Genomic DNA, 27,794 nt, shown 5'->3' with positions numbered 1-27,794 from the left:
TTTATTTTATTGCATAACTTAAGCATAGCTTTCTTAAAGTTTATTTCTATTTCTGATAACTCCCTTAATTGGATACTCCTGGGTCTGTTTTATCTATGATTTCTTACTTTTAAATCACATCTTGTTTTCTTGTTATATCTGGTTATTTTTTATTGAATGTCAGACATTACATGTGAAAAAATATTGAGATGATTAAAGACTCTGGATGATGTTCTCCTCTTCCAGAGAGAATTTATCTTTGCATCGGACAAATAGCAAGGAGCACCAACACTTCTGGATTACTTTAATTTAATCAGAGATTAAATTGTGGTAGAGATGATATGATTTGAAACTGGGCATTATTCCACGTGAGGACTAGTCTCTATTTCTGATTCACCTTTATTCTGAGGATATAGCCCTTTGGAGTTCCAATCCAAAGCCAGAGAGATTTACCAGGCTCTCTTTCAAACCTGAAACTCCCAAATTTTATTCTGCTAGCTCCATGAATTTATTAAAAACTCTGCTCAGTTTCTCAGCTTCTCAGTTGCCTCTTCCAGTAACAGCATCTACTCTAGGGAAAACAGCTCTAAATGCTGCTTCGTCTCTTTGACTTTCCTTCTTTTCCTGGATCTTGGCTCTTTAATTCTTTTCCAACTTATTTACTCTGATACCTTCAGAAATGTGGTTTTCATATTGAGTCCAGATTTTCTAGTTACTTTCAGCTAGAGAGTAGGCCTGCATGCCTGTTCTCTGCAACAGCAAGAGGAGCTCCAAGATTATCATGAGCAACATAGTCTCCACTCTCTGAGGTCTTATTCTCTGGTTGGGGGAAAGGTTGTGGTAGAGGCTGGAGGCCTGGGAAGCCTGTCCTGAGGCTGGGCAGGAAGGAGCCTGAGCCACTACGCAGCTCAACATACTCATTTCGAAGATGAAGAAATAGGTCCAGAAAAGGCAAGAGATTTAACTAAGGCCAAACAGCCAAATAATGGCAGAGCTAGCCCTGAAATTTGGATCTCCTGAATCCCTGTCCATGAGTACTTTCATTTCAGTACAGCAGTCTTTTGGGGGAGATTTATTTTTTGTTTAGTTATTTTTTCTTTGTAATACAGAAATTTTCAGTCTTGTACTGAAACCCCAATATTTTACCATCAGAATACGGTCAATCTTCTTTCATTTGTACCTCCACTTCTCCCTGCCACTGGATTTTTTAGAAGCAAATCCCAAACATCACATCATTGCATCCATAAATACTTTGGTTTGTATCTGAAGTATATCATACATAAAGTCCTTCCTTCCTTCCTTCCTTCCTTCCTTCCTTCCTTCCTTCCTTCCTTCCTTCCTTCCTTCCTTCCTTCCTTCCTTCCTTCCTTCCTTCCTTCCTTCCTTCCCATAATCTCAATACCATTATCACACCTAAAAAAAAAATTGTGAAAAATATTATCAAATATTCAGAATAGTTTAAATACATTTCCCCTATTATAAAGTTACAAATCATTATAGCTAGCTGAGTTCATGCTGGATTTCCTGTCGAGCAAGTTTGGGGGCCTTTGACTCTACTGCATTTCTTTTTTTTTCTGTGTAATCATATTGTTCCCCTAAGGGAGGACGAATGAACAATATCATTTTGTCCTAGTCTGCAGAAGAGCAGAGAGGGAGGGCACACATGTCTAAAGGACATTGTGGGAGTAGGAACTTGGGAAGGGAAAAGCCTGTTATTCCCAGGGCCACTCAGTCAAATGGCCACCCTTACCTGTTGGCAGACTGTGCACCCAAGGAGGTGATCTGAATGTCGCAGACCCCTGCAGGGCTCTATTCCCTTACAGCCCTGCCTTCTATTCTGTATGAAGACCCGTGAAGCATACTAAGCAGGAAGAAGTGTAAGCCAGGAGGGCTAACCTTGGCCAGCATGAGTGGGCTAGCCTCCGATGGTAGGACTAATGCTATGAGAACAAAAGTTCTTTGAGGGACAGAATTGTCCTGTTAGACATAGGTCCCATGCTCAGCTTGGATCTTATCCTACAGTAGGGACTTCCATCTAATGCAGAGCCTGGAATTTAAGTAGTGATAGCAGCCAGTTATATTGAGTAACTACTATGCATCAGAGACTGTTCTCAGTGATTTCCACGTATTAATTCATTTAGTCCTCATAGCTAGCCCATTAGGTAGGCACTTATTAATTAGTCCCATGTTAAAAATGATGATGAATAGAGAATTAAGTAATTCATTTTAAGTGGCAAGTAAAGAAGGTAGACACCAGTCCAAGTAATCCAGCTCCAGAGCCTGGGTCCTTACCTACTGTAGTCCCCTTCCCTATAACATACTTTACAGCAGGGGCCTGGAACAATGGCGTGTGGCCCAAATTCAGATGTAAGAACGGTTTTTACATTTTTAAAGGATTGTTTTTTAAAATGCAGGGAGAGCCATGGGAAGAAGGAAAAACAAACCATGTGTGGTGCACAAAGCTTAAATTTACTGTTTGGCCCTTGATAGAAACAGTTTGCTGACCCCTGCTCTGGAGGAGGCATTCAGAAGGGCTTTGGTACCAGCTCCCTGTCTCAGGCTTGCCTTGGTGGGTGTGGTGGGCAGAATAAGTTCCAAAGGTGAGATCAGTAAGCAGTGGTCAAGACTCCAGTTTCCGAGGATGGAGGCTGAGCCGTCCTGGTTCTGTTTCCTTCTCCAGGCTGAGGACATGAATATCAAGATAGAAGGGGAAACTTCGGTGCGGAAACCAAAGCAACGGCCCCGGCCTGAGCCCCTGATCATCCCCACCAAGGCGGGCACTTTCATCGCCCCTCCCGTCTACTCCAACATCACCCCCTACCAGAGCCACCTGCGTTCTCCTGTCCGCCTGGCCGACCACCCCACTGAGCGGAGCTTTGAGCTGCCCCCCTACACACCACCCCCCATCCTCAGCCCTGTGCGGGAAGGCTCTGGCCTCTATTTCAATGCCATCATGTCAACCAGCAGTATCCCAGCCCCTCCTCCCATCACGCCAAAGAGTGCCCATCGTACTCTGCTCCGGTCTAGTGAGTGACCCCCGCCTCAGCTGCCATGGGGGCAGGGAATGTGGGGAGGGAGGGCAGTGGGCAGGGATGAGACTCAGTTTATGGGGCTGCTGGGGACTGGGCTGGAATACTGTGGGAAAAGAGTCTCTGCTCTGGGAGAGACAAGGAGGTTGTCCTGGTTCCAGAACATGTAGGAGTGGGGGAAGGAGGTGTCAGCCCAGCGGCTTGGTGCAAATCCCAGTTGTACCCTTTACTATTACATCCCTGTGCAAGTCATTTAAACTCCATATCAGTTTCTCCAGCGTTGAAAAGAGGATATTAGTACTACTTGGTTGATGATGAAATTGCCAATGTTCAACGATTTTTAGATCCACAAATAGCAGTTTTCTATGGTTCAACCTAATATCTGCCTCACAGGGTTGTAATGAGGTTCAGATGCATTAACACACGGAAAACACTTACCATCATGCCTGGTGTGTCATGTTTGTTCGTAATATGTGCCAGATCCTGTCTCCTGGGTCTCTTAAGCAGTCATTTTGGCAGACACTCTGGCTCACCTGGGTGGTGAATTGCTGAAAAATGTTGCCCACTCCACAAAAGGATCTATTTCCTCTGAAAAATGGGATAATGCTATTCCTTAGGGTGGTGGGAGTAAACAGTAGAGGTAGCACAGGGGTGAGGTGGTGCCCTCACTGGTTTAACCTCTGACCCTGACCTCACCCATGGCTTAGCTCTCTGGTGCCCCCTAGTGTGTGTGGGTGAGAAATGGCTCACCCCGGCTGGGGCCTTCAGCCCTCCCACTTCCACTGGAGGCTTTGAAGCTTCTCTTCCTGCCTGGGTTGTGCAGGAAGAAGTCACTATGAAGACCAGATTTGCAGCAAAGAAGAGGTCTGTCCATGCATGAGTATTTATCGAGCACTTGGGTGTAAAGCCTTGAACCGGGTCCTATGAGAGCTGCATTAATGTATGGGACACCACGGTCTGTTCTAAGGAGAATATGGGGTCATTAGGGAGTTGACATGGAGGCCTAGGAGACAGAAAAGCAGAGGTTCTGTGCAGTGTGAGATCAGCTGTCAGTGAGGGAAACAGACCCTAAGCTCTGAAGCCTGCAGAGGCTGCTAGCCTGGAGTGGGGAGGAAACTATTCAGGAGAGGGTGGGGCTAGAACTGAGCTTGAGCTATGAAGGGGGTGGGGAGGGCACACTAGGCAGCGGAAATGAGTGGTGCAAAGGCCTGGAGGTAGGATTGTGCAGGGAGAGTGAGGAGCCACGCGTAAGCAGTTTGCTAGGATCCAGGCAGGGTCCGGGCAAGAGGGTGATGGGAGGCAGAGACGGAAGGGGCCCGTTGAGGAGCGCAGGTTTCATCTCACTTTGCAGAGAGGAGCCAGCAGCGATTTTGGTTTTGGAGCAAGGGAGTGTCTTGACCATGTGGGGCATTAAGAAGATTAGCTCAGGTGAAACTGAGGCAGTGAAGTCAGCAAGGAACTGAGAAGATAATTATGCAACAGCGATCCCCTTCCTCACCTCGCTCGGTGCCGAAAGTTTCAGCCTCTCTACTAGAGCAACCACAGTTTAATGTTGGAGTTAACTCCGGAGTGTGGGAGCTCCGGGGTTTTGTGCATAATTTCATTCAATCCTCACATTAACCTTAGGAGATAGGTAGTAATAACCCCTTTCAGCATGTATTTGGTAGTCACAGTTAGTCGTCATGTCACCATTGCAGGCTATGAAGCCAGCCGGGACTCAGGGTACCTGATTTCCAAGTGTGAACCTCTGTAAGTCACCACGGTGACTCTACAGAGCAGCCTCCTAGGGTTGGGGTGCAGGGAGGGGGGGTGCTTTGCTAAGGGAGGAGAGTGCCGTTTGCCAACCTGCCTTTTGTCCCATAGATAGCGCTGAAGTCACCCCGCCTGTCCTGTCTGTGATGGGGGAGGCCACCCCAGTGAGCATTGAGCCGTAAGTGCAGCCCAGCCTCTGACCCCTGGTGTGAGGGTGGCCGAGTGGGGTCCAGTGCATTCAGGCCCTGCAAGAAGAAGAGGGTTCTGCAGGACCTGCAGAGGGCTGAGCCGGCCTGTGGGCTTTACTTTCCTCACTCTGCTTCTGTGTGAAAGTCACAAGGAAAGGAAGAGACCAGCTCAGTTTGAATTTGCCTCTGAGGAGAATTAGAAGGGTAGTCTGAGAGACTCCTTCTCTGTCTGTAAATCTGGAGCTTCTCCCCTTTCCAAACTCTGGGCCTTGTCTTTCTGGCAGTTCCAGGTGCTTCTGGCCAGGCTGTTCTCTCTAAAGCCAGATTCCTTTACACCCAGCTGAGGCCTTGCCTTGCTCAGCCTCTGCCAGCTGCCCCCTGCATCTTTTCCTGTCCCCAGGGAGAAAGTCAGGTTCCCCATCCCACAGGCGAGGCCTCACTCCCGGCCTTTTCCACCCCTGCAGACGGATCAACGTGGGCTCTCGGTTCCAAGCGGAAATCCCCTCAATGAGGGACCGTGCCCTGGCAGCTGCAGACCCTCACAAGGCCGACTTGGTGTGGCAGCCATGGGAGGACCTAGAGAACAGCCGGGAGAAGCAGAGGCAAGGTGAGAGAGGACCCGAGCCTGGAAGTGTGGGTGGGCTGTTGGGTAGGTGCGTGGGCTAGGCCTAGGCCCAGCCCCAGGCCTGCCCAGCCCTAAAAGTGATTTCCTCTCCTCTCTCCCCTTGCTCCCTCCCTCACTTGCTCCCTTGAATCCAGTGGAAGACCTGCTGACAGCTGCCTGCTCCAGCATTTTCCCTGGAGCTGGCACCAACCAGGAGCTGGCCTTGCACTGTCTGCACGAGTCCAGGGGAGATATCCTGGTGAGACACTGCCCCTGGTGTTGGGAGGGGCCCTCAGGGAGACTGGCATGGAGCCAGGCCTGCTGACATGCTGATTTGAGACAGACCAGAGGGGCTGACCAAGTTGGGGGTTGTAGGTGCGCCACCCAAAGGAGCCCTAGTTCCAGACTTTCCTGTGCAGGGTCCTCCCATCCACCCAGCCCGTGATTCTGGGTCAGTGGGTCTCCACCCTCAGAAAGGGCTGTCACTGAGGGCCTTCTCTACCTGTGACTGCCTGCCTTGGGGGCCACCTGTTCCCTCTTAAGAGGCCCTGCAGCCTGGTTCCTGAGGAGTTCCATCCCCCATGATCTTGCCGTCCTGCCAAACCTGTACCTTAGCAGCTAAGGGGGGCAAGAGTCAGTGCCCACCCTATCAGAGGCCTGAGAAGTCCCTGTAAGTTTTGCTCACTGAGAACCCCTGACATTTTCTTCTCTTCCCTTTCAGGAAACGCTGAATAAGCTGCTATTGATAAAGCCCATGAGGCCCCACAACCACCCACTGGCAACTTATCACTACACAGGTGGGCCTGGCCGGGGTGGGCGTAAGGGCCCAGAGCCTCAAGGGGTCTCCAACATCAGTGGGGCCCAGCTTAGTGCTGAGTCACAACTCTGGGTGTGGAGGTAGGGGCTGGATAAGCCAAGAGCCAGAGTGAGGGAACTGACATCAAAGCTGTGGTACCTCTCAAGGGGCTTCCTGTGCTCTGGAGGGAAAGAAAAGGGTGTGGGCAGCTGGGAGCCCTTCTAGGCAAAGCCCAGGGCAAAGTACAAGGCACAGGAACCCAGGGAGTGCCATTCAAGGTGCCTGGACCTTAGATAACCCCTGGAGTGCCATGTCCTGTTCTGGGTCCTGTGCTTTAAGAGGGACATTGACCAAGGGGGCAGAATCATAGCAGCCACTGCTCCTGTCGAGTGGTACATGTCATTGCCAGGCAGAGGACCAGAGGTTTACATGTATTATTTCATTTAGTCCGCACCACAGCTGGAGAGGCGGCTTCTATGACTAGTTCCCATTTCACAAGTGAGGGGAGTGAGGCTCGGAGGCTAAGCAACATGACTTGTAAGCGGCAGAAGCAGGATGTGGTTCCAGCTTTCAAATGCGGCAGGGACCGTGGATGGATGACCTCACACTTGTCTGCTGGTCAGAATCGCCCTTGCAGTGCTGACAGTTCTGCCCACCTCACTCCCCTGGCTCCCTGTTTGCCCACAGGCTCCGACCAGTGGAAGATGGCTGAGAGGAAACTGTTCAACAAGGGCATTGCCATCTACAAGAAGGATTTCTTCTTGGTGCAGAAGCTGGTGAGCGTGGGGCTCTGTTTCAGGGGCAAGTGTGGGGCAGGAGCTGCCTGCATGATTTGGGGCTCCCTCTGCCAGTGGGGGCCTTCAGTCGCTTACCAAGTCCTCTTAAGAAGCAGTTAGGGAAGTGCCGCTAGGTAGCCTCAGAGACAATTTTCTAAACAAAACAAGAAGGAAAAGAGATCAGGACTTTCCCCCCCTTGGTTCTAAGCGCCTTTCCCTCACCCTACGGTAGTGTGGCCACGCTCGGGGGGTCTCCATCCAGAGGAGGCTTGAATCAGACACAGTGATGTCAAATGTAAAGTAGTGACGTGCCTAAGGGAGAGCAAGAAGACAGACGTGAGCCATTCCCTCGGGCTGGAGTACATCAAGGCCCACAATCAGTATGTAGGAGGAGAGCTCACCCTAAGATGAGAAGAACTGAGAGCCAAAAAACCAGTGTCACTGACCTGGCAGGGGCCTCTGCCCACTTCTTATCAAACCCAGGGCTTCTTTCTAGTATTTCAGGCCCCAGCCTCGTTTTCCTAGATTTATCTTGTCCTCTTCCCATGTTCTTCTGGGAGAGTACATTGCTTTGCTAATCTGAGGACTTGCGTCTTTCCACCAGCCCTGTCTTGCAAAATCTGGCCTGTGGGGAGCGTGAGCTGTGGGGACCACTGAGGGGAAAGGGCTCGTAAGAATGTGCTCTTTCCTCCTGGGATTGTAGATTGTGCCAAGGACACCTCTGGGGACTGGACAGAGTGCTGGTGAATTCTCCGAGGGCCTGTTGTGAGGACAGACATTTGTTGGGCTCTTGATTGGGCAGTATTGCTGGGAAGTACATGCCTGTGAAATTCACTGAGGTGCTCCGAATGCCTTAATGAAAAGAACAGGCCATTAGTTAGTCAAACAGATGATCAGAGAAAATTGATAGTAAAAGTGCAAATGGGCTCTAATTAATCAATTTGTGATTTGGCCGTTCCTGTGAGATGGAGCATGTCTGTGTCCTCCTCAGTCCCAGAGGACCTTCACTGACCCCTTGGGCTCTGTGGACAGGACCTCCCAGCTCCCACTACTGCCCAGCAGTTGGCCGAGCAGTCTGGGAGCCTAGAGGAATAGGGCGAGTCAGAGGAAACAGCTTCTGTGCGTGTGGAAAAGTAGTCCAGAAATGAAACCCGGGAGCCAAACAGATTTGTGAAATGGGAGGACTAGGTAGGATTTCAGAGCTTGGGAGGCCCTTGGAGCTCATCTAGTTTCACCCCACTCGCTATTTACACACGAAGAGACTTGTGTGAGGCCACACAGCTCTTTAGTAGTAGAGTTAGGAACACGACTAGGGCCTCCTGCTTCCTCTTCAGGTTTTCCAGGGCTTTCTTTTTCGTCTCCCTCGAGTTCTTCCCCAACATAGGACAGTTTGACATTTCTCTGTCCTCATTTGTCAGTCACTGTTCCCTGGAGAGGAATGAAATTATTTGTCCAAATTGATGAAGGGAGTCTGTGTTGCCAGGTTTATCCTGGCTTTGAATGTGGGTGGTACCCAGGCTTTTTTCCCCTTTAACTTTTTATTTTGGAAAACTTCAAACTTACAGAAAAATGGAAAGAAAATAGTATAATGAACACGTGTATACCCCTCACTTAGATTTACCAATTGTTAACATTTGCCACATTGGCTTTCTTCCTGTCTCTATATAAACTTAAACACACACCTATTCTCTCTCTGTTTTAACTAATCATGAAAAGTAAGTTATAGACACCATGACACTTGACCTAAATATCTCCTAAAAACAAGGATATTCTCCCACAAGACTAGTTACCAGTATCACCCAAGAAATTTAAACTGATACAGTAATACTCTCGACTACGCAATCCATGTTCAAATCTCTCCAGAGGTTCCCTGTTGTCTTTTTTAGCTTAAAAAGAAAAAAAAGGCTGAAGCATTGGTTAATTGAATTGGTCAGTAGTTTGTGCAGAGCAGGTGTTGGAGAAATGCTTCTATTTTGGGGGTTGACTGGGTTTAGTATTTGCTAAGATTAAGGGGCGACATGCAGGGATGAGAAAGGCTGAACCAGGAACTCTGACCTCAGTTTTGGCTTCAAACCAGATCCAGACGAAGACTGTGGCCCAGTGCGTGGAGTTCTACTACACCTACAAGAAGCAGGTGAAAATTGGCCGCAATGGGACGCTCACCTTCGGGGATGTGGACGCAAGCGATGAGAAGTCAGCCCAGGAGGAGGTAGAAGTGGATATTAAGGTAACTCCCGTCCCCGCCTCAGCTGCTGAGAACCTGGGCTGAGTACAGGTCCAGGGCTGAGCTGGGAGCTGCAGGCTGAGCCCTGCAGGAGTCCCTGGAGGGCAAAGAGAGGAAGGCAGTGTCCCTAACAGTCCCAAGGGGCTGACGTCCTAGGCACTGGCCCTGGACCTTTGGGTCCCCTCTCTATTGGCTGGTGTCATAGTAATAATACATTGTGTTGATGTAGAACTTGGGGGAAACTTCCCACAGTATTTGAACTCACGTCATTGTCCCCTCATAGCAGACCTCTAACACTGTTTCCCAAACTTTAGTCATTCTTGTATCACTTTTAAGAATTCTGTTACATGTGCATCCTACCACATGTCACCATTACTATTTCTGTCATGTCCACCTACCCCTTGTGCTGTTACTGAATATTCTTTAAATCAACGCATTTTTTACTCTAAAGGGAAGCTTTATATCACAATCACACACACACACAAACCCAGGATTGCTTGCCAGGGAAAGAACTGGTAAAAATAAATATAGTGTATGAAAGCCAAACAATGTTATTAAATTCTAGCTAGATACAATTACCTGCCAAGACTCTGACTGAGGCCTGACCGCTCTTTAAATCAAGAGAAATATAAAAGACACATTAACACCAACTCAAGACTTTGTCCTTGACATAATCAAAATTGGAAGAGAATTTAAAAGAGAATATTATTTAATTCTGTTTGCATGTATCCACCTAACGTCTTGGGGTTACAAGTCCACACTTGGTGACATGGTCTAAGATGGGGAGTGATTTGCTCCCTAATTTTGCAGCTGGGAAGGGGGAGGAGATACAGAGAACATTACAAAGATAGTTTAGAATTGGAGCTCCAGGCTGCCAGCTGGCTCCACCCTGCCCAAGAATGAGTCTCTTGAACATATCCAAGAGGACAGGTAGCCTGGGGGGAGGGACTGGCATTCTCCCTCCCTGCTCCTGGCTTAATCTGAAGTGCTCAGCCTCGTCCTGAGGGCTCCCAGGGCTCAAGCCTCTCTCTTCTTTCCCAGGCAGACTAGCAGAGGGAGAGTATAGAGTCATAGCACAGGGGGCTACGCTGGGCCAGGCCAGGAAAGCAGGACAAACAGGGGCAAGTGACGCCCTGGCTGGGTCAGAATTGGTGCACTGTGGCTGCCTGACTGAGCTCTAGGCTCACTGCCCTTGTTCTTGTCCCCTGTAGACTTCCCAGAAGTTCCCCAGGGTGCCTCCTTCCAGAAGAGAGTCCCCAAGTGATGAGAGGCTGGAGCCCAAGAGGGAAGTAAAGGAGACCAGGAAGGAGGGGGAGGAGGAAGTGCCAGAGATCCAGGAGAAGGGGGAACAGGAAGAGGGGCGAGAGCGAAGCCGGCGGGCAGCGGCTGTCAAAGCCACACAGACACTACAGGCCAATGAGTCGGTAAGTGTGACCTCCACTGGGGGAGCCCAGGGCCAGGAGGAGGTGTGGAGCTGGGCCTGTGGGTGTGGGGGGAGGACAGAGCAGGAATGTGGCTTTGGTCGTCATGATCATAATAGCAGGAAATGTACTGAGCACCTTACGCTGTGAGCTCGTTTAATCCTCAGAACCCTATGTGGTGGTTATTGCCATTACTCCTATTTTACAGATGAGGAAATTGAGGCCCAACGTCAGACAGCTGACTCTAGCGCCTGCTATTAATTTTTACACTCTACTGCTTCTGTATCTGAGACTCAGGGAGAAACGTCTTTGTGAAAACCCAGAAGTGGGTGTGATATTGGAAGGATTCATGAGTTGTAGCTCAGCCAGGGCTCCCCTAAGAGAGCTGTGTCCCTGACAAGAATGCCAGAAACTGAGTCATGGGAATAACAACAATGGCCCCTCATGCATGTTCTCTGCTAAGTGCTTTCTCTGCATTATCTCGTTACTTCTTCATAATAACCCCAGAAGGTGTTAACCATCACTTTGCAGATGGAGGAAACTGGGTTCAGAGACACTAAGTGACTTGCCTGAGCTTCCACCCCAGAACCTCCTGGTGCAGTGCTTGTCCAAGCAGCAAGCACTTGTCCAAGCATCATAGGCCAAGAAGCAAGACATCTGGCCAGAGCTGGTCCTTGTCAGGGAGGGGTCCCCCAAGAGAGGGATTGGGATGGGAAGGGTCTGTTGGGGAACTACGACGAGAGTCTTTTCATTTCGGTGTTGCACGCTTATGCTTGCAGGAACCCCCCCAAACTGGAGGCACAGTGCTGTTGGCTCCCTTCTGAGCCTTGGCTGTGCTCCTTCTCTTAGAGTTGTGTTCCATGTACACTCAGTCGAGTACTGCTGACCTTTGGGAACACATTCCTGTAGGGCCCACCCAGTGCCTATACTTACGACTTCTCATGGCCATCTGGGGCTCCCCTCACCCGAGGCCCATGTTTTGCACACCCTGAGCAGCACTTCTCCAGGTCAGCACCAGGTGTCCTCTGCTCTCTGGCACCTGCTTGGTGTTTCCCCTGGTGGCTCATGTTGTCATGAGGTAGCTGTCTGCACATCTGTCACTTCCACTAGACTGCAAGCTTTCCGAGGGCAGGAGCTCCTGTCTGTCACTTCTGTGTCCCCAGCACCTAGCACATCACACAGACTCAAATCTCGTATATGAATGAAGTCACGAATGGACCAAATGACTGAAAACATGAATACATGCGCCGTTAATTGAGACACCATTGAGAAGTCCTATGGCAGCTAGGGCTATACTGCAGGGTTAATGTAACAGCTGTGTAAAGATAGAGCTGGCCAAACGTGGAATGTGCTGCAGAAAAGGGACTGAGTGCCGCATGGCTTGAAGGACTCCAGAGGATACTAGGGGAACATTTGGCAGGAGTGTGTGACCTGTAGGAGTCCTCTGTTCCCTGAGATTCCAGAATTCAGGATCCCGTCCTTCCCTAAATCTCTCAACTTCTCCTTGTTTGATTCTCTCCAGGCCAATGACATCCTCATCCTCCGAAGCCATGAGTCCAATGCCCCTGGGTCTGCTGGTGGCCAGGCGTCAGAGAAGCCAAGGGAGGGCGCAGGGAAGTCGCGAAGGGCACTACCTTTTACAGAGAAGAAGAAAAAAGCAGAGGCATTTAATAAGACCCAAAATCAGGAGAACACTTTTCCTTGTAAAAAATGTGGCAGGTAAGATGGCAGGCCTTGTCACCAAGGGGACCTAGCAGGGTGGGCTCGGTTGGGGGTCGGGTAGACTTTGTTGTGGGGAGAAGGAGGAGGTAGTCCGAGCTTTCGCCTTGCCTTCTGATTGGCTCAGAGGGTTTCTAGGGCAGTGATGTTGCTTGGCAGCTTTTAGAAGAGAGATAATGGCACTGCACAGCAACCCATAGTTGGAGGGTGGGGGTGAACCACGTGGTGGGCAGCGAGTCAGGAAGGGCCAGGGACCCTCCAACACATGTACATCCCCTAGCCTGGTGGTCCCAGGTGGGTGGGGACAGACCTCTTACATGAGCCTCTCCTGCCTGCCTGCAGGGTGTTTTACAAGGTGAAGAGCCGCAGTGCGCACATGAAGAGCCATGCAGAACAGGAGAAGAAGGCCGCTGCTCTGAGGCAGAGGGAGAAAGAGGCCGCCGCTGCGGCTGCAGCTGCTGCCTCCCCCCACCAGCCTGCCCTGCGGGAGGAGAGCTTGGGCGAGAGGGGCTGACAAGGAAGGAAGGCTCCGCTGGAAGGCCCAGGACCGGCCCTTCCCCCTGAGGGGCTGGCCCTCCCTGTACCAGCCTGCCAAAACGCCTGCAAGCGCCCTGGAATCTCCAGACAGAGAGGAGAGATCACCTGGACTTTTCTCTGAAAAACAAATAAGACAATAAAATAAACAGCTCTTTTATTTATAAAGGCCCCAGGAGCAGTGTTAAGGGCTGCAGGATCCAGTTCTCTGTGCATTCGGTCTGTCAGAAGTTGTCCTCTTTTTTCCTGGAACTATGAGAATCCCTGCCCACTGGGGCTGCCCTCTGGGAGGGGCTCCAGCTGCTGCCACCGCTGCCTCTTACACTGGGACCCCTGCTGCAGTGCAGTCTCTTCCCTTTTTGTTCCCCTGCTCCCTTTGGTCACCATGGAATGCCAAGCACAAGCTCACCATCCCCCTTTGCAGCGTTATTCCCCTGCTCCAGAGGACCTCAAATGCCCTGCCCCAAGCCCTGGAAAAAGGGACTCCCTTGGAAGGATTGTGGTGGCCATATCTGAGAGGAAGCTCAGCCTGGCACCTGTGCTGTCCCCTACATGACAATGTCCAGGCCTGAGCTGCTCCAGTGATCCTGTCCTCAAAGAGGCCACCTTCTCCCTGGGAGGGAAGTTACCAGAATTCATGGAGGGAGAGAGACTAAGGACAGGTACCTATCCCTTTTCTGCTTGCTAATAGCCTGCTGAGGCTGGAAAGTTTTCTGTGATGTTTGCAGAAAGGGCCAATGTCCCTGTCCAAGCTCTCAGCCTGCTGGAGGTAAGGAAACTGCTGAGGATGGAAGCTCCAGGGCTAGGCCTGAGGGAGCTTTTGATGAGCCTTGGATCTTCCTACTTCCCACCGTTTTGCCAAATAGTTTGGGCCCTGGAAGCTGCTAAGGGAGCTTAGCCTAGGCCCAGCCTGCCCCTCCTTGGTGCAAGTTCCCTGCCTGCTTCTGTCCTGCCCTTGGCAACTGTCACCTAACCCCACCCCACATGGTCTCTGCTGATAGCCACAGCCCAGTCCCCAGTCCTACATGCTGGAGATTTCTGGATCCTTCCCTGGGAGGGGGTGGTCTCCTAACCCGATTGGATAGGAGCCTTCATTTCTTGACTTGGGTCATTTGGGAGCTATTTATTTATTCTTAATATTTAATTTTTAACATCCTCTCAGGGACCAGGGGCCTCCTGCTTTTCAGAGGCTCAAGTGCATTTATCCCAAAACAAGGCACCTTCTTGTCATCTCCCCCCACCCAGCCCCCCATTCCCAAGATCCTAAGGTCCCTTACCTTGTTGCTCTGGAACTTCTTGCCAGTAGGATGATAGTAGCACTGAAAGGATGGGAAGGTGGAAGGTGTCACCAAAGCCACATACAGACTAGGAGGAGCAAGGGAGATCAAAGGCAGTTCTTGTTGCTACCTCTTTGTACTTTCAAATTGCCGGGGGGATGGCTAGAAGCCAGAATTCTGGTTTTGTTTTTGGCTTGAAGTAGCCATATTTGGCATGGAATCACTGAAGTGAAACGGCTGGAAGGTTTTGGAGGCCCCTTCCCTTGCCAGTCCCACAGGAGGGCTGAGTTATTTTTCTGATCTTGTTACTCAATTTTAGTTGTGTAAAAGAACTTCTAAGTGAATGCAAGTGGATATATGACAAGTCAACCTGTTAGGAAGGAGCTAAAAAGTATTCATTCTGCTACTCCTTTCGAGAGAGCTTAAAGGCATCATGTTGGTAGCTGGGAGTGGGAAGGGTGTTTTGTTTCTAAACTATGCACTATCAGGTATTTTTCAGCATTCATTTAATGCATTAATATGGTCCTACAGGACCCCAGCTATGAGAGCAACAAAATTCTAACCCAGTTAATTTCCTCCATAAGCTCGTTAAGTTCAGTACCCCAAGATTGCAAAAATCTGGTATACACTCCAGAAAACAGAAAGGTAGCAAATTTAGGCTCTCTTCTAAATCACTTGTGTAATCTGAGTGCCTTCACAGCTTTGCCCCAAAGTGCTACTTATGTTTCCCAAGGTTTTTTCTATTTAAATTGTGTTCAGTTTCAGGCCCCTTTATGAACATGTAACAGAAACCTCCTTTGTCTAGAGTGATTCTCCTTTTCTAAGCTCATAGGAGACCAGACCAGGTGAATGTAGGTGGAGTCCATCAAGATGACACCTCTCTGTGTAAATCCCACCAGCCACCGTATTTTAGAAGGGTTCATGTTCCAGGACAGACGTATATCTAGAATGCAGTGTGGAAGTTAAAAATGTTTAGAGGGCAAATGCAGTTGTGGCAAGTCACCTGTCAATTGTAGGTGCAGCCAAAGCAGCTGGCATCGGTGTATCTTTTATGGTGCTTTCTCCCTGTGAACATATTAGGCTCATCTTTTGTTTCTTCTTCTATTCAGAGCTCTTTGCTTTAAGAGTGAAATGACGAAACATCTCCAGCTTTATAATGTCCTCCCCACACCATCTCACATAGCCATCTCCCAGCCTCCATCTGCACTCAGTTAAGGGCATGAAACTAACTTAGTGCCTGTGTTCCAGACCATTTCTGAGGTCTCTTACCCACCCAAGGAGATAGTGCTTCAGCACTGTCCTCCATGCCTTCAGCAGCCCCCCTCACGGATAATGTACACACCCATCCCTTCTGCCACCCCATCCCCACCCCTGGCACAGAGGTCGTGTGCTGCTTATGTCTAAAGGTATCCCCTATATTTAACTGCCTCAGTGACCTAACCTCTTTCTTCTCATGTGCCAGATGCTAAGATGAAGGAGGAATACAATACATACTCAAGCCCCAGCTATTTAAATGTTTTTACTGGGGCTCACTTTTCTCGAATGGTATTTATTACCAGACTGGCAAGCCTAACTCCTTAGGTTTACAGGAAGTATACATATTTTTATAAAACAATTGTATGTCCTCCACATATTTTGCTGTGTTAATATTTGCCTCTAACAATTTGCAGCTGTTTCACCTTTTCCTCATTTGTCTCTAAATTGAAGGCCTTGTTGGAGGGAACAGAGCACAGGAACAGCTTTGACAGTCTGTAATTATTGTACAAATATTTTAATAGCATATAAATAAGTATATTCCTTTTATTTTGGAAAAAAATGAACAGACACTGCCTTTTGTGTGTTTGCTGCCTGTGGCACCCTTTTTAAAAAAGACTGTTACATGTTAAAATAGTGTACATATATATATATAAATATTACCTCTTGCTGTACAGTTGTGATAGACCAGACGGAAGATTTTATTTTTTGTGTGCTTTTTATATAAAAAAATTAATACACTAAAGAAAATCTTGCTGATGTGATTGTAATGTACCTATGTAACTTATTTACTTTTGAATGTTCTGTATCTTTAAACCTTTTATTACATAAGGTTTTAAAAATTCAGAGTTGAATGATGTGTTCTTTTGGGGAGATTTTCACCATCTGGGATTGACGTAAATAGGCCTTGTTTTGCTTGCAGAGGATTACTCGACATATTTGAACGATAAGGATTCTATTTTATCAGCCCATTGTCAATGATGCCAGGACTGGAAATTAACACATTAGCGTTTTCCTGGCCATAGAAATTACTAAATTGACATAGATTTTTTTACAAAATGTTAGACAAGTCTCAACCCAGTGTCTCACAAAAAGACATGTAAATGTCACATTTCCAACATTTTCATTTCATTGGGATGAAATATGGAGGGAGCAGATGCGATCAGGTGGCACAGGGAAGCCTGGGGGCTGAAGAGTGTTTTCATATGTAGCATTGCCTGTACGAACGACCTGAGTAGACAAGCCTGCTTTGACGGATGCATTTTCAACAGTATCATCTTAAATCCACTCCAGAAGTATATCACTATCTTAAACACGGTGCTCTGAAAAAAAAAAAAAATCTGGAAAATATGAAAAAGGCAATGCGCCATCAGAGAAACCAGTGCCTGCAGCCCCTGGCTGGCACCATGGCAACCGCTCGACCGCACTGGCCGCCGGAGCGCGCGGATCTCGCGTCGTCTGGGCCACCGTTGCCATGGCTACACAGGAGCTGGCTGGGCCGCGGGGGCGGAGCGGGAGGAAGCCACTCGCCGGGCGGCCCCGCCTTCCACTGCCGCAGTGTCTGCTCGGCTGGCTGCGGGTCCGACTTGGGGGCAGCCTGCGCCTCGGTGCGTGTGTCCTCGGTCCTCGGCTGTCCTCGCCGCCCAGAGGGACCCCTGCACCCGCGAAGAAGCCGCTCTCGGACTGACCCTGCCGCCGCCGCCGCGACCACGGGACAGTGTCCCTCCAGGAGCGGCAGCCCCTCATCTGCAGAGCAGCCGCCCCTGAGCCGACTGGAGGCCCGGCTCTGGTCGCGAACGCCGGCGCGACCCACTCCCGCAGCGGCGACTGCCCCGCGCGCCCGGGCGGCCTAGAGGAGCGGCCACAGCCCCGCGACCACACCCCGGGCCTCTCCAGCCCGACGGCTTCAGCCCCCGCCGCCCGCCCTGGCTCCAGGCCTTTCCGTGCAGCGCGACACCGCACGTGCAGGTGGAGGACCCGGGCCGCGGACCCCGACCCGAGACGCAAGATGGCCGCGGCCGCGTGACTGAGCGTCCATTCCAGGGGCTTTGCTGCGAGCACGCGCCGACCACCGACTTTCCGGGCCCGCGGAAGGACGAGAGCGGGACTCTGGTGTCGTTGGCTGATTGTGACTGCCTGAAGCTTATTGGGTGACAGGGGAGTGTCTGCTGTTGTCCGAAGCCCTAGAGCACAGGGAGCCACAGTCTAAACCGTACTTGTAGGATTGGGCTCTTGGTAGTTGGGAAAATGGCGATGACGCTGTTGGAAGACTGGTGCAGGGGGATGGATGTGAACGCCCAGAGAGCCCTGCTGGTGTGGGGGATCCCAGTGAACTGTGACGAGGCTGAAATCGAAGAGACCCTCCGGGCCGCGATGCCCCAGGTGCCCTATCGAGTGCTTGGGAGAATGTTCTGGAGGGAAGAGAATGCGAAAGCAGCCTTGTTAGAGCTCACGGGCGCTGTCGATTACGCGGCCATCCCCAGGGAGATGCCAGGTAAAGGAGGGGTCTGGAAAGTGGTCTTTAAGCCCCCGACTTCCGATGCTGAATTTTTAGAAAGGTTGCACCTCTTCCTAGCGAGAGAGGGGTGGACCGTGCAAGATGTTGCCCGTGTCCTTGGGTTTCAGAATCCTGCTCCGGCCCCAGGCCCAGATATGCCAGCAGAGATGCTGAACTATATTTTGGATAATGTTATTCAGCCTCTTGTAGAGTCCATATGGTACAAGAAGCTGACGCTGTTCTCGGGGAGGGACATCCCGGGGCCTGGGGAGGAGACCTTTGATCCCTGGCTGGAGCACACCAACGAGGTCATAGAGGAGTGGCAGGTGTCTGATGTGGAAAAGAGACGGCGACTGATGGAGAGTCTTAGGGGCCCTGCCGCTGATGTCATCCGCATCCTCAAGACTAACAACCCTGCGATAACCACCGCCGAATGCCTGAAGGCGCTTGAGCAGGTTTTTGGAAGCGTCGAGAGCTCTCGGGATGCGCAGGTCAGATTTCTGAATACTTACCAGAACCCAGGAGAAAAGTTATCGGCTTACGTCATTCGTCTGGAGCCTCTGCTGCAGAAGGTGGTGGAGAAAGGGGCCATAGATAAAGATAACGTCAACCAGGCCCGCCTGGAGCAGGTCATTGCCGGGGCCAACCACAGCGGGGCCATCCGAAGGCAGCTGTGGCTGACTGGGGCTGCGGAAGGGCCAGCTCCGAACCTCTTCCAGTTGCTGGTGCAGATCCGCGAGGAGGAAGCTAAAGAGGAGGAGGAGGAGGCTGAGGCCGCCCTCCTGCAGTTAGGCCTAGAGGGGCACTTCTGAGTCCCGGGACCCCGAGCCGTAGTGCAGACCTAGATCACAGCTGCTTTAGTCGTGTCTGTGCTATCTTTTACGCGTGTCTTAGTCAAGTCCTGTTTTCTGGGGGGGGAGTCGGGTCTGCGTATTCATGCTAACATTAGTAAACTCATGCAAGCGAGCACCTTGAGCTGCCGCAAGTGAGTCCTAGCTAAATGCCCGGTAAAATGCGGGACCCGAGAGCTCAGTGCAAGCTGTCATCGCGGCATCATCATTCATTGTGAAAAACATGTGAACTTGTGACACTTCTTATCGAGATACTTCCATGTGAAATTGCATGTTCAGATGTTTGGCCCAGAGCCTGGCTAACACAAGAAGTGTTCGGTGAAAATATGGACTATTGTTACTAATATCGTGAATGGTTTTTGTGCTTACTGTAAATTGTTCCTGATTTATATTAATGGGAAAAATGTGAATTAATTAGATGTTATCATTCCACTTTACAGTGCTAATTATTTTTCATCTTTAAACATCTGGAACAGTGTAATTGAAAAGTGTTCTGAGACTACAAAATGGGGTGTTAGAAAAATACTGCAGTTATAGAGCTGTGTAAATTAGAAGTTTTCACTGTACAAGAGACAGATATAAATCGCATGGGGAGGTTACTATGAACCAGCTAGAGTATCCAGTTCAAATCTTTGTCATTGACTAGTTCTTATTCATGCTGATGGTGTTCTAAATTTGAAGTTATCAAATACATGTATATGAATAAAAATATTTTAAAAATTGTATTGTTTTGTTTTTCTGATTTATAAAAATTTCAGTTCAATTAAAGTCTGAATTCTTTTTTCAGACTTCTCCATGTCACTAAAAAAAATCGAACGTGTTATTTTATCTTTAAGCTTTATATAATAAATACTATGTAAATTTAAACTGCAGTACCTTTTAATGTATTCTATTTTTGCTTGTTTTCTACAAGGCAAATGTTAGGAGGCTCAGTAGATATAAATAAATATTAACCTATAAAATGTTAGGAAATCCTACAACGGCATTTAGGAGGTTATATATCAATGCTCTTTCTCCCCTTTAAATCCATTTACAGTTAATGTTTTGCTGCAGGAATAATAACTTCATACTTGTGTAAAATGAAGGTCTCAGTTTTACAGCAGCCATTTTATATTGAGGATATAAAAAGGAAAAGGCTTAAAAATATGCTTATTTGGCTGCAGAGATTCAGTGACTAAAGATGTCCATTTTTTGAGATCCTACTAAATCCAGAAGTGATTACATGAACATAGCATTCAGTGGGGTTTTCTCCTAGTAACATGGCTTTAAAATTATGGCTAACCTATTGTAACAATCATAAGGTAAAATTTTTATTTATAAAGGCTAATATTGGTATATGTTCTAACATTTGTCTATACACTCACTGATGTCCTCACTTCCCATGTCTGTTCCTTACTTCTCTCAACACACTTCTACATATTTGACCCCCACAACAGATACGCAAATTTTCATTGTCCCCACAAACATGTCCTCATTCACCCTCTCCCATTCACACAGCTTCCCCTTCCAATGCCACCCCCCATTATGTGTGTATACACACACTCCGCTCAGCTCTTACAATCTTATTTTCACACTCCCACTTCCCTACAACACTCCATCATAAGGATACTCCCTCTTCCCACGACACACATACACTACACCACAGTCTCCCACCCCATCATACATTCCCATTTCTACACACACACCCCAACCAGCCACCACATATGTACACTCCCACTCTACATACATACACACATAACAAAAACAAATAATGGGTTCTTCATTTTTTTCACCCAATGTGTTATGGGCATCCTGTTTGCCCCGAGTGATATACCTTTTTGTAGCAACAGAGTCGATTGCATTTTAGGGGAGAGGGTCATCACCTCTTTTATTATATATAACAAGTGTATATGTCCACATACACAATATATATGGTATAAAACAAAGTCAGGATTCTAGATGTCTATCCTTTGCTCTAGAAAACAAGGAACTAAAAATAATGAGCTATTTATGATTGGAATTAAGGTTTTCTCTTTATACGCTCAAAAATTAAAATCTTTCTTTATAAAGGAGGACCGCAGCAAGAAACATATCTTTACAACCAAAGAACTGTGAAATGAAGTAGAAACTGCAGTACAGTCCCATTCTGTGACCAAAATTACATTTGGCACAGAATATGTGCTGGGAAAATGTGTAATGTTATTGCTGTTGCTCAGTTCTACTTGCTTCCTGTGTATCAAAAGGGAGCTGGTCAACACCAGGTTATTCCAGACCACAAACCAAGGGCCTATCAGCCAACCTTAACTTTCTACACTTCTGGAAGTGAGAAGAGAACTAGGAATAGTGAAGTGCAATAGTAACTTGCTGTCCCTGGAAGCACTCTTTCCAGGATCCTAATCGTTTTGAAATGCCCAGAAAACTTCTGGGGAAGACTTACAAACCTAGGAAAGGAAATTATCATTAGTAGTAAATCACTGGGGGAAAAAAAAAAGCTTAAAGAAATGAGTATCTCTCTCAAACAAGAGTGGAATATGTAATTCAAAGACTGAATGTCTTCCTAATTGAATATTCGAAATTCACATAGTTGCTCTGTATTAGCTAAAAACCAATGGTCATGTAACCAAAAAAGACACAAATTACATTTTTTATAAAATAACACAATTTATTACTATTTTAAAACAAGTCTCACAAAATAACATTCAGAAACTCAACATTTCTAAATAATTTAACAAGTTTAGTCACAAAGCATGCTACAAAATTCCTGCATATAAAAGATTATTACCAAAGTATTAATAGATGTTAAAATGTTCTTCAGGATGGAGTTGGTTCTAGAAGCCAAAGATTCTGGAATGATGCTCATGTTCCCGACTGACTCTGGGAGAAGTAGCTAGCAACGTATATATATATTCTCTACAGCTAGCAACTCCCCAGTTCTTTGATGGGACTGACCCCTCCAGGCAATAGCACCTCAGAGGCAGGTACCCTGCTGATCAAAGAAGCAAACAACTTCCCACCCTCCTAACATTAGCCACAACTTCATTTAGCCAACATCTAAATTAATTTTAAAAATCTAGATGTGGGAAAGATAACTCACAAAGTTTCTATTCTGAGTAACAGAATTCTACTTGGTATATAACCCCCCCCCCCCAAGGATGACTGTCAATGCAGTAACATGGAAGATGACGCCAAGTAGGGAAACGGAAATCCTGACTCTGATTACGTCAACAGACATCTATTGCTCAGGTGGGCTTGAAACGAGCAAGGCTGAAGTTGGATTCTCTAATATCCACATTCAGGCAAGGTAGTCACCCATGTGCCCTTTGGGAGTACTTTCCACCAACATCCAGTTCATAATTTTAAAGTGCAATTCTACTGAAAAATAGTTTACTCTCCCCCACCCCCTTGTTAAATTTGCTAGATCATAATTTGGTTGGCTGGTTCCCCCTAACTTGCCCAATATGGGAAATTAACTAGACTCCAGTTAGGACTTCTACAAGTATTAAGTGAAAATTTATCTTAGGTCAGATAAAGGCAAGACCATCTAGTTCTTCCTTTATGTTTTCCTTCTTTGCAGTCATTGGTTTATAAAAAGGCCGGAATAGAGACATAGATGCGGGATTTCTGAAGTTCAGTACTTTTTAAAAAAACATATCCTTAAATATTTTTATTGCACCTATTTTATGGTTTAACAAAAAACAAAGAAAAAACCCAAAACCCTCATGCTAGAGTGAAGACAGAGGAATATGGTCAAGTCAGCTGTGTCAGAAGCACCATCTCTGCTACACTGAACCTTGTTTTATATTTTATTATTTACAGACACATTGAGCAGCCCCAATACAGAAAATGTATGCCAAAGGAATTTATTTCTGGTAAAGGATAACTTTCAGTTTAGCAGTTAGTTTTCTCTCTTTACGTAACGCTACTTACAATTTAAGATCTTTGTGAACTAACAGACTGTGGTTAGAGACACTAACTAGTGATAGATGTTTTGACACTTCCCCCCAATTCTTTTAAGTTAACGATTAAATCCAACCTTTCTAGGCCCTACACTTTTCCCAGTTAGTCCTAGGAAAAAACCCAGGTGGAAGAATCTGGGTCACACAGATAACTACCTTCAAATCTACTGACGTATCACCAATTCTGAGAACAACTCAACAGTTAAGATTCTTTTTTTTTTTTTAAGATTAATTTCTTATTCCTCCTTATTGTATTTCAGACCACTGGTAAAAGATACCAGAAGAACCATCTATTCAAGTCAAAATCTCTCTTTCCAAACAGGAACCACATTTAAGTGTATTTTACCACCTCTATTTGTGGAATGGATGCAGTAACCAGACATTCTAATTATATCCAAAATTAGTGTCTACACCAGCTAACTTTCACATATGATTACCAAATTTTATATAATATTTCTCTGTATTTAATGACTGCTTCAGTCTGCAAAATTCTGAGATTGGACAATGAATGAACACTTAGAGAATGATGATCCATTTTCTAGAGTATACTCAAAATGTTAAACTTTAGAGCAAAGCAAAATCTATGATAAAGTTGAATTCTATTGATGGTGAGAGAGAGGTAGGTTAATAATCGCTATCCTAAGATAAGCAAAATGCTAAGAAATAAAAATTGAGACCCAGTTGGAAAAAAAAAAGTAAGTTGAACCTTCTAGCCCTGAGTTTCTAATGTTATGTGAGAATTATTAAAATGAGCATTACGAAAGAGGGAAACACCAATGACCATTTCCTTCCATCCAGGATTATTAAATACATCATCTTCTCTCATACAACTCAGGTGGCATACGGCTACAGAGTAAAAATAAATGGGCCCTGGACAAAAGGAATATTGGTATAAAGCACTGGTTCTTAATTGGGGACAAATTTGTTCCCACCCCTCTGCCCCAGGGGACAGATGGCAATGTACAAAGACATTTTTGGTTCTTACAATTGGGGAGAAGGCTCTACTGGCATCTAGCGAGCAGAAGCCAGAGATACTGCTAAACCCCCTATAATACACAGGACAGCCCCCCCACAACATTATTGAGCCCAAAATGCTGATAGTATCAAGATTGAGAAACTGATTTAAAGGAACAAACTCCTATTAACAGAGAACACAAAACCTTTCAAAGCCTGACCAGGTAACACAGCCATCAGCTTAGAGTCCTAACATAGAAAAAGTGAATCCTTGGTAGACTAAAATCATATATCCCGTGGAAAGATGAAAATACTGGACTGATTCCAGAGCTCTACCATCATTACAAGGATAGAAGAAATTTAAATGATCCACTAAACTGGCACGACGCTTTAAACCAGAAGCAAGGAGAGAATCCATTCTAAGCATAAACCAAAGGCATTTAATATCAGCTAAATTTGCAGCAAAGGATGATTTACGGAATCGTTTGAGAAAATATTCTGAACGTCCTCATACACCTTATCTTCCATTCTATAATGGCATGGACTATGGCTTGAAATCCATGGAAAGGATGCACAGAAGTCAATCAAATATTTGGTGAGTGGAACTGAATGTGAATTGTGTGTGAAATGGACACAGAAAAGCACCTGTCATTTCTCTGAGGACTACCAGTGATTAAAAGACATTAAGAAACAAGGAGAAACAGAAAAAGATTAGTTTCTATACTGTAGAATTAAGAAAACAAAACAACAAACACCAATACTGTAAGCCATTTTATAAAACGAACCAAAAAATCAATATGAAGTTATCCATTCCCTATTGTATTCACTTCCAGAGTAACTTCTAGCAAATGGATCCATTTTCTAGATATGGCTCTAGATGGTTTCAAGCTTGTCTACTAGATGAAGTTCATACTACAAGTAAAGAGAATTGTCTTCCCTCACAGCTTCTAGGCGCTAAACATCATCGAGGGGAAAGCTCCCGGCTTATGGTTCACGAAAGAAACAACACAAAGGCTTTGAATGATAAGCCAGAGTGAAGATTTCTCCCTACCAGACTGTAAGGAAGAGCTAAAAGGAAGCTAAACAATAGTGCTGGATTAATTTTTCCTTTTGTTTGTATATTTAGAGTTGATTGTCGAAGCAGCGATCCCTTTGGATCAGAGTGGCTATGAGAAATCAGACGATTCCTATTTAAATGATAGCTGAAAACTTCTGAAACCCAAGACTACTTTTATAATCACGTTTTAAAAATGACTCTTCCTTCTTTGACTGATTTTACACAAGTAAATGGGGAAAGGAGAATCAATAGTCTCTGGTTGAGGGACTTTAGGCACAACTTGGCACAGGGCCTCTGACTTTTCCGCAATCTATTAGTGATTTTGGTCACGGCCTCCTATGGACTTCGTCTGGTTACTAACTACCATATCTTGCATTTTCCAAAAAGACTTGTTTTTTAATATGATAAATTCGAAGCTCTCCAACCAACTATTGCTTTGAGGTTAAATCACCTAAAATGCTTCACAGAGGAGGCAATCCTCAAAAATATTGCATTTGCCTGGGATCCCATAATGAAACATCTCTTTTCTCTCTACGACCATTTACATAATTCAATGTAAGAGCTGTTTAACTTAGAAGTTTTCTAAAATATATATTTTGAAATACTAAATTTCGTTTATTGAAAGGTACCAAATCCAGTCTTTAAGTTCTCTACCCTTATAACAATCACTTCTCCCAAAGTAAGGGTCAACAGACCAAAGTTATCAGGGCAAATTTTGGCATATAAGAATGGCCAAGATTTAGGCTAGGAATTCAAATATAACTACTGCTTATATATATATATATTATTTATATAAGGAACTATAAACTAAAAAGTATGCCGAAGATCAGGTTCACGTGAGTAACACGGCCGTAGTTATTGGTCAAGGGAATAATTGTAACCGTCATTTTAACCACTGACCTGGATCACAGAACGACAGACTACGCAGTGACTAAGTGGCCACGCGTGTACACACCACCTACATTCCAGTTAACAATACACACATTTTTGGAAAAACAAATAAGTAAACATAATATGGGCTTAAAGCCTCCAAAATATTAATGTTTCCTTTTTCCTCCATAGCTTTTCCACTGTCTTTGGAGTCTTGGTTCTATAGCTGCTGCTACATTTCTACGAGGAACTCTTCCCATTACCATGCTGCCTTTGGAAGCAAAGGCATGACACGTTTGTGCTTCTGAGTCATACAGAGATGGACCTTCAGGAAAGATGGCCTACAGATTCAAAAGTTAAGTATATATATTTAAATGCCTGGCCTAAAAAAACTTGAATGAAGAACCACATTTGCTCCTTTGTTGTTAAAAATGATTGGTCTATGAAGGTTTCAGTAGATGAGCTCACACAGTACATAACTGAGACTGAAGACAAAAATTGAAAATTTAGTTTCTAAAAAGAGGACTACAACATATAAAGTTGGTGTTACCATTTGGGGGGAGAAATACTGAATAGGTTAAGAAAAAAATAGGAATCAGAGATTCGTTTTATCTTAAGAACCTTTTCCCCACACAGAATCTTTAAAACAGACAATTATAACAAAACTTATCTATTGTTCTTATGACATTTAAATAAGTTAACACAAAGCAAAAAGCATGGTGTTAGTTTTCTTCTTCTTCATCCTCTTTAATTACTGGGGTACCTAAAATGAAAAAGAAAATTAGTTATGGTCATGCTCAGCGGATTGTTAAAATTCTAAATGAAAATATTTCCTGTTAACCTGAGAGGCTCTGAGATGCTGTGAAGTGTGCCATTATAAAAATAATTTCATAAAATAATCTCTTCAATTTCAAACTATCAAAAAACCTCTCAGGAGAATTCTCAAATGGATTAATGTAAGTACTTATGAACATTTGGCTCTCCAAAAGCAGAGTTGCAAATAAAATTGCCTACAGGTGCCAGGCAGAAAAATAAAGCCCTATACATACTAAAAACTTTGTAAGTTAAACACAAAGAAACACTCTTCATTTTTCACAATAAAATATGCAATCCCAGTATTACCAGAAATCTGAATTTTTATGTTATTCTCCCAAGTATTAAACACTGGGAATAAACAGGGGGAAAAATAAAAAGAACCAAAGCATAGATAACAAAGATCATCTGCAGGCTCTCACTGGGCCAACGACCACCCACCCATTTCTGAGCTCTGGCATTTGAAGCCTGCCCACAATCTTACCCAGTCAACTATTCAGACTTAACTCTTTAGCCTGTCACCTTCCACTCCAACTAAACTGATCAGTTCACTGTCTCCCAAACTCATCTTGCACACTCTTACCACTGGACTGTTGGTTAACAAAGTTTTTCCCTTTTGGAATGCTCTCCCCAAGTCTCCTTCCATCTAAACCCTACCCTTAATTAAGAAACAACTCCAGTGCCCCTTCCTCTGTGATCCTTCCTAAATGAACATTTATATTCTTTATGGCACTGAGCAGTTTTTCTTCTCTATACTCCCCACACGATCAAGTTGCTGAGGGTGGGGTGGTGATGGTGGTGACTGTTTTATTGAAGTATAGCATACATACAAAGTACACAAAATACAAAAAAAGTGTACAGATCCATAAACATACACAAAGTGAAAACATCTGGTAATCAGCACTCAGATTAGGAAGAGAACATTATCAGAACCCCAAAAATCTCCTCAGGCCCCCTTCCAGTTACCACAAAAGGTATAATCTATCCTAATACCTAACACTACAGGTTGTTTTGCCTGTTGTTGAAATTCATATGAATTAAATGATATAACATACACTCTGTGTCTGACTTCTTTTGCTCAACATTGTTTGTATGATTTATTTATATTGTGTAGTTTATTCATTCTCACTGCTGTTTTATATTCCATTGTATGAATATGTCATAATTTATTTATTCCATTATTGATGGACATTTGGAAATTTTCCCATTTATAGCTATTAAAATAGTGCTGTCATGAATGTTCTCATACATGTCTTTTGCTAAA

General features: G+C 45.8%; 3 protein-coding genes across 6 annotated transcripts in view; 2 read left to right on the top strand and 1 right to left on the bottom strand.

Moving 5' to 3' along the window:
* MIDEAS (mitotic deacetylase associated SANT domain protein) overlaps nt 1-16,398 on the top strand; it is a 65,116-nt gene extending 48,718 nt beyond the window's left edge. For 2 of the 3 annotated variants that reach the window (XM_081050152.1, XM_081050151.1), the window contains exons 4-13: nt 2,660-3,005; nt 4,872-4,938; nt 5,413-5,555; nt 5,708-5,811; nt 6,274-6,349; nt 7,036-7,124; nt 9,202-9,351; nt 10,560-10,772; nt 12,292-12,488; nt 12,831-16,398. In XM_081050152.1, the coding sequence (XP_080906278.1) occupies nt 2,660-3,005; nt 4,872-4,938; nt 5,413-5,555; nt 5,708-5,811; nt 6,274-6,349; nt 7,036-7,124; nt 9,202-9,351; nt 10,560-10,772; nt 12,292-12,488; nt 12,831-13,002 (1,557 nt within the window). In that variant the 3' untranslated portion in view covers nt 13,003-16,398. The remainder of the gene's footprint in view (nt 1-2,659; nt 3,006-4,871; nt 4,939-5,412; nt 5,556-5,707; nt 5,812-6,273; nt 6,350-7,035; nt 7,125-9,201; nt 9,352-10,559; nt 10,773-12,291; nt 12,489-12,830) is intronic. The other variant, XM_081050153.1, reaches the window with a different exon arrangement.
* A 1,408-nt stretch (nt 16,399-17,806) lies between these two features.
* Nucleotides 17,807-18,862, top strand: PNMA1 (PNMA family member 1; the record flags this gene model as incomplete). Its single annotated transcript, XM_081048984.1, has 1 exon — nt 17,807-18,862. One exon carries the CDS (start codon nt 17,807-17,809, stop codon nt 18,860-18,862), a length of 1,056 nt encoding a protein of 351 aa, XP_080905110.1.
* A 6,570-nt stretch (nt 18,863-25,432) lies between these two features.
* DNAL1 (dynein axonemal light chain 1) overlaps nt 25,433-27,794 on the bottom strand; it is a 29,780-nt gene continuing 27,418 nt past the window's right edge. The window contains exon 8 of one of the 2 annotated variants that reach the window (XM_081049439.1): nt 25,433-26,480. In XM_081049439.1, the coding sequence (XP_080905565.1) occupies nt 26,440-26,480 (41 nt within the window). In that variant the 3' untranslated portion in view covers nt 25,433-26,439. The remainder of the gene's footprint in view (nt 26,481-27,794) is intronic. The other variant, XM_081049440.1, reaches the window with a different exon arrangement.

This window comes from Rhinolophus hipposideros (genome assembly GCF_964194185.1).
Source record: "Rhinolophus hipposideros genome assembly, chromosome: 5".
Lineage (NCBI taxonomy): Eukaryota > Metazoa > Chordata > Mammalia > Chiroptera > Rhinolophidae > Rhinolophus > Rhinolophus hipposideros.
This window is presented reverse-complemented; position numbering and strand designations above follow the sequence as displayed.